Raw genomic sequence first — 5,773 nt, 5'->3', positions numbered from 1 at the left:
ACGTTTGTTTTTTTTGTTAGGCAAACGACATTTGTATTTCGCATGTTGATAAAATAGAGAATAGTCGAGAAAGGGGGTTCTCTCTCTCTCTCTCTCTCTCTCTCTGAAATTTATGTGCCTTGAGAGTCAGTGGCACTGTTCACCCTTCATGGGTGCCATCTTGAGCTCTGTCTCAGAGTTGAGGCTCATGCCTCTTGCTTTTTTTCCTTTCTTTCGTTTCGGTTTTCTCCCTCTTCCCTTCCATCATGCCCCAATTTTCAACCAGAACCTTATCCCTAAAATCTCCCCGACCCTTTCCTTACTACCCACCAACTTATTTTCCCTTCTACCATCTCTCATCTTCAAATCTGGATGTCCAGAATTTTTCTTTCCCCTTTCAGTTCGGTACAATGGCTTGATCCTTGCAGTGACGTCTCCCAAACGCGATTTGTCGCGTCCCAATCTGAAGACAGGTAGAGCTTTAGCTCGGGTGCATGCACCACCTCTTTCTTTGTTCTGTTTCCGGGGTCCTTTGGTTCCATGTGCGCTGGGTTTTCTTCGCCCAACTTTGTTCTCTGAGATGTGCCTGCAAATCAAGTGCAATGGTGGGGATGATGAATATGTATCTAGGTCCTCCGTTTTCTTTTGTTTTTCTTTTCCAGGGTTATTTTGCTCGGGCTTTGGTGTAGGGGTCTCTTCACAAGCAGCGATATGGGATATGCGAGCTCAACTATGACGACCATGGTGGACGTCGATGATTCTAGACTTGTGGCGGCTGCAGAGGATGAGAAGTTTAGAACTAGAGTTTTCCTTTTGTTTTCTAAGTTGGGCCTCCTACTATGCTCAATTTGTGTGTGTTTAATGTAATATTTGCTCTTTAATGAATTTGTTTTCAACCATCCAAAAAAAAAAACGACATATGTATTCATTCCCTAACAAAAAGAAAAAGAAAGACGAAAGCATATACCACCTTGTAAATCAGGGGACATAAACTAAGAAAACCACCTTGTAAATCAGGGGACAAAGAAAAAAAAAGCAACTAAGCAAGACTAATAAAATGCATTAATTTTATAATTTTTTTAAATAACATGTAGGTCAATCCTTAATTGACCAGACAAAAAAACTATTACCTAAATACAAGCATCTTTTTCCGCTTAAGCCCATTCAAAAGAGTCCTGACACTTCCCATGAGAAATCAAAATCATAGGAAAGAGATCAATTTTGACAAAATTAAAAAGAAAATATAAAAAAATGCAAGAACAAAAACCAATACCGGAACCTAGGCCCAACCAAGGGTTTCCGGCCAGCAGATTGCAGCCCAAGACGATAGAAAATATTTTAATTTGATGCAAGTTTCATACCTATCATTGAACAACTGAACTCTTGCTTCTCGCTCATACACTCATTACTCATACACTTCGCATAAATTGTACTGAAAGAAATTTTTGACCATCGCCCTAAAACACACACATATAAGTATGTTGTCCACTCCATTCTTGGATCCTGGATCAGCCATTCTTTTTTTGCTTTTTTTTTGTTGTAAGAATTGGATCAGCCATTGTTTAGAAGTAGTACTTCTGAGGAAACAAATTTGGCGTCAATGCCTTGACTTGAGCCCTTGACCATATATATCAACAACAATAAGATAGCTAGCAGGTAACATACTTACAACTGTGATAATATTAGGCACCAAGATTTATAACTGCAAATATTTACAACTTCACTATTTCTTAGTAGCATATTTACAGAAGACGAGCATATATTACAAAATATTACCATGTAGATTAACATTACAATATGAAGATATTCAGGAATTAAGTTTGTACATAGTGATCGACTAGAGAGATAACAGTGCAATTCCTTGCGATGACGATGAAGGCGGACCAGCAGCCACACCTGACCTTGTTCCTGTTACTGTTCCAGTTGAAGTTGATGCAACATCCCATTGCTCAATTGAATCATACCTGAAAATATCAACTTCTTCATGATTTTGCTCCTCATCATCATTATTTGTGTTTTGTGACATCTGAATCCCCTCGAGCTCTGCTGTTACCTCTCTCATTGTTGGGCGGTTCCTGCCATTCAGATTCAAACATCTTCTTGCAAGATTGGCAACTACTAAGATATCTTCTCTAGAGGCTTCTTTCAAAACTTGAGCGTCTACAATTTCAAATAGTCGATCATCCTGCATCAAAATAATGAAATGTGTTGCAAGACTCCGCCCTTCTTCTTGTGATCTTGTCGAAGAGATTGGTTTTTGTCCACTCAAAAGTTCAACTAGGACTACTCCAAAGCTATACACATCACTTTTATCCGTAAATTGGCTCGACTGGAAGTATTCTGGGTCCAAGTAACCAAATGTCCCATACACAAGTGTTGTCAAATGAGTTTGGTCTATGGCAACTGATCTAGAAGTCCCAAAGTCGGCAACTTTTGCTCTGTATTTTTCATCTAGCAATATATTTGTCGACTTGATGTCTCTGTGAAATATGGGAATCGAAGCAGCACCATGTAAGTAGGAAAGAGCTCCTGCAATTTCCGTGGCAATCCTTATGCGCAATTCCCATGTAAGTGGAAAATCCTCGTTCTGCTCATGAATATATTGAGAAAGGGATCCATTTGGAATAAACTCATAGACTAAAAGAGGAACCTCTGTCTCTAAACAACAACCTAATAGCTTAACCACATTTCTGTGATTGATTTGTGAAAGAATAACAACCTCATTTATAAACTGTGAAAGTCTAGCTTCGTCCACCTTTGTAGACCTCTTTACCGCAACGATTCTTCCATCTGTTAGCATACCTTTGTAGACAGTACCTTGGCCACCTTTGCCAAGGATTCTATCAACATGAAAATTATCAGTGGACTTCTCCAACTCTTTTGATTTGAACAACTTTATTTTCTCAAGGTTAACTTCACCAGATGATAACTGTCTTTTTAACAACAAACCCCCGTTTCTTTTGAATGCCATTTCCTTCCGTCTGATGTTTTTCCTTTTCTTCACCAGTTTGTGTACCCACCATGCACCAATAAGTAATAATAACAGTCCAAGACTTGAACCAAGACCTACAGAAATCAGTTAGAAGATAAATGAATATTGCACGGTGAAATGTGAACTCTTTCATTCTAAAATTGTAGATATGGATATTCATAGGAATTATGCTTATACCTGCAAGTGCCAATTTGATTGTATCCTTGTTGTCCTTGCATTTGAACGAACCCGGAAGGTTTACGCACTTGCTGCCCGGCCAGCATCGTTTAGTACCATCTTTGCACTCATCAATGTCTGAAATTCAAATCACAAAATGATAAATTATTGATCATGGGAAACATTAAGTTCAACAATACACTTGCATATAGCTAATAAAATCAAAACTCAATAAAAAAAGTCCAGTTTTAACAGGACCTGATCATTAGTTCATTACTAGTACTACTCAAAGATGAAACATGATGACTTAATTTCTGTTTCTTACCTTGACAAGGTTGCAGAAGATAGGGATTTCCATCAAACCCTTGTGGGCAGCTGCAAGAAAGCACCGACTGATTGAATGCCAAAGAAGTGCCAATATGGCATTTCTCATTTCCTCGAAACGCAACCGACGAAGCAGCGCCGTTGATAACACTCCATTCCAGTGCCACAGGAACATGGAGCATATGCCTAATGGCGCTATAGTTTGATGCAGCCTCAAACCAATCTTTATCAACCAGGAACGCATAGTCACTGCAATCCGGCATTCTACTGTCATTTCGGCCAGTCATGTTGCTCGGTCCTTCCACCATTATGCTAGCAGTGACAACTCTGAGATACGGAGGAATACTCGTCTGGCAACAATTAGTACCAATATCACAGCTATCAGAGTATCTACCGATATAATGCTTATCACAAATTGACCTACACCCGCCAACCACAGACTGGTCTGAGCTCACCAACGAGACAAAGCCGCAAGTCGCTGCTGTGAATCTGTTTTGTCTCTGAGAGTACACGAAAGGGCTTCCGGTCAGATCAGCAGGCTGGCTACTTCCTTTTACGTTGCAGAAGAACGTTACGGGGCTGTTCACCTGAAGCGCGCCGGCTTTGATGGAAATGTTGAGCACCTCCAGTTGTGTAAGCTTCAAGAAAGGCTTGTGCCTAGTAGACAGGTTGCAGTCTATTTCAAACCATTCGTCGAAGTAACAATCTTTATCAGGTCCGATCCCAAAAGGGAATGGGATGCTGACATTTCCGCATTTCTCTTGGCAACTCGGCTTTGCTATCGGCAGCGCCGCTCTAGATTCTGCTGCTACTCCTGGTGTTGAAGTGCTCAAGAACCATAAACATAAAACTACAACAAATATCATATGATGAACTAGGGATTGCATTCTATGTTTCCTTCTTTCTCTACAATCTGATATCGGCTAGATTGTTGCGGACATATCGATCTATATAGGTAACTATGGAGAGAGAAGTGAAACAGAGAAGTGAACCAAAACTAAAGAGCAACCTAGTGGACATGTGTGTTACTTGATTTCAGTCCTTTCCTTTTGTAATAACCTGTCATGGATCTCAATTTCCAGCCGCAGAAAATTTCATTTTTCAAAATGAATGGAACGACTCCCATGACAAAATTAAAGACCTTCACCAAACTCAACTGGTGATGCTCATCATGCCATTACTGGCTCACTGCTGATGTATAAATATATAGGTCCATATTAGTTACGGCGACTCTATTATGGTTCATGAACACAGAACACGAGCCTTGGGAGATAACTAGACTAACTTGCTTTCTCTTCCATGTCCACGTACAAATGCGCAACAACCACATTAACGTTCACATTATTGGAGATAGCTAGCTCGCCAGATCGACGACAGCGACTGCACACAGAGATTGGTGTCCCAACCCCCAGGTTTTCTGCTTCTTCCTGCATCTGTTTTTCTTCACAGGATTCATCTCTTTTGGCCCACTTGTCGTTCTATTGTCAATTCCGTTGTTTCAACTGGATCCTGCTTCTAAATGCTTTCTTTCGCTGTAATGCTAAAGGACTTGTTTGGTTATAACGTGTTCAACATTAATTCTAGGAAAATGATCGAGTGGAAAACAAAGAAATCTTTTCTCTTTTCTGTGACAACAAAATTTCATCCATTGATGATTGACCAGAGAAACAAATTAGTTAAAAGTCTCTTTTTTTTCGTGAATTGTGGAGGGAAAAATTTGTATTTTCTTTCTTCTCTCCTCCCCTCTCAGGCTCTCTGCCTTTTCCATTTCTTTTCTATTTTTTCCCATAAGTTTTGTACCTTCTGAAACTTCCTTTACTTCATTCCATAGAGTCCAAAACTAGAGGCCGTGATTAGTACATTGGTAATACATCACAAATGACAATGAATGAAAATGATTATGTCCTTGTTTGCAACGTCAAAAGACAAATGTGTTGGTACAAGAATTGTTGGCTATCCCTTTATGATCAAAACACAAGGATACATGCTACATGTTGTAGCCTGGTAGCAAGGACTACTCAAGTGAAGAATGAAGAACCTGACAGATCTCATGTGCATCAGGTAGTTCATGCATGTGCATCACATTCATTCACTAAGAATGGCAGCCGTGCTTGCCATCCCGATTAAACGGATACCCCTGCTGTATCTGTTCTATCTACTGGGTCTGACCATGTGCATATTCAAATGTGTTTGCTTCAGTTTCTAAGTGTTTGAATTTCAAATACCTTTTAGCAAAACATTAGTCTATTCGTACTTGAGCTCCAAGTTAGTCTAGGGTGGTGTGGCAAACCAACCCGTGACCACATAACTTGAGCCTTTGGG

At 39.9% G+C, this 5,773-nt stretch overlaps 1 protein-coding gene across 1 annotated transcript; it reads right to left on the bottom strand.

Annotated features, from left to right (window-relative positions):
• Positions 1-1,816: 1,816 nt before the first annotated feature.
• Positions 1,817-4,884, bottom strand: LOC101305503 (wall-associated receptor kinase-like 1-like). Its single transcript, XM_004306253.1, has 4 exons — positions 4,737-4,884; positions 3,453-4,265; positions 3,149-3,265; positions 1,817-3,054 (listed from the first exon to the last, which is right to left on the bottom strand). Exons 1-4 carry the CDS (start codon positions 4,882-4,884, stop codon positions 1,817-1,819), a joined length of 2,316 nt encoding a protein of 771 aa, XP_004306301.1.
• Between the last annotated feature and the right edge of the window lie 889 nt (positions 4,885-5,773).

The sequence above is a fragment of the Fragaria vesca genome, linkage group LG6, assembly GCF_000184155.1.
Source record: "Fragaria vesca subsp. vesca linkage group LG6, FraVesHawaii_1.0, whole genome shotgun sequence".
Taxonomy (NCBI): Eukaryota; Viridiplantae; Streptophyta; class Magnoliopsida; order Rosales; family Rosaceae; genus Fragaria; species Fragaria vesca.
Note: the sequence above shows the minus strand (reverse complement) of the source record. Positions and strands in the feature narration are given on the sequence as shown.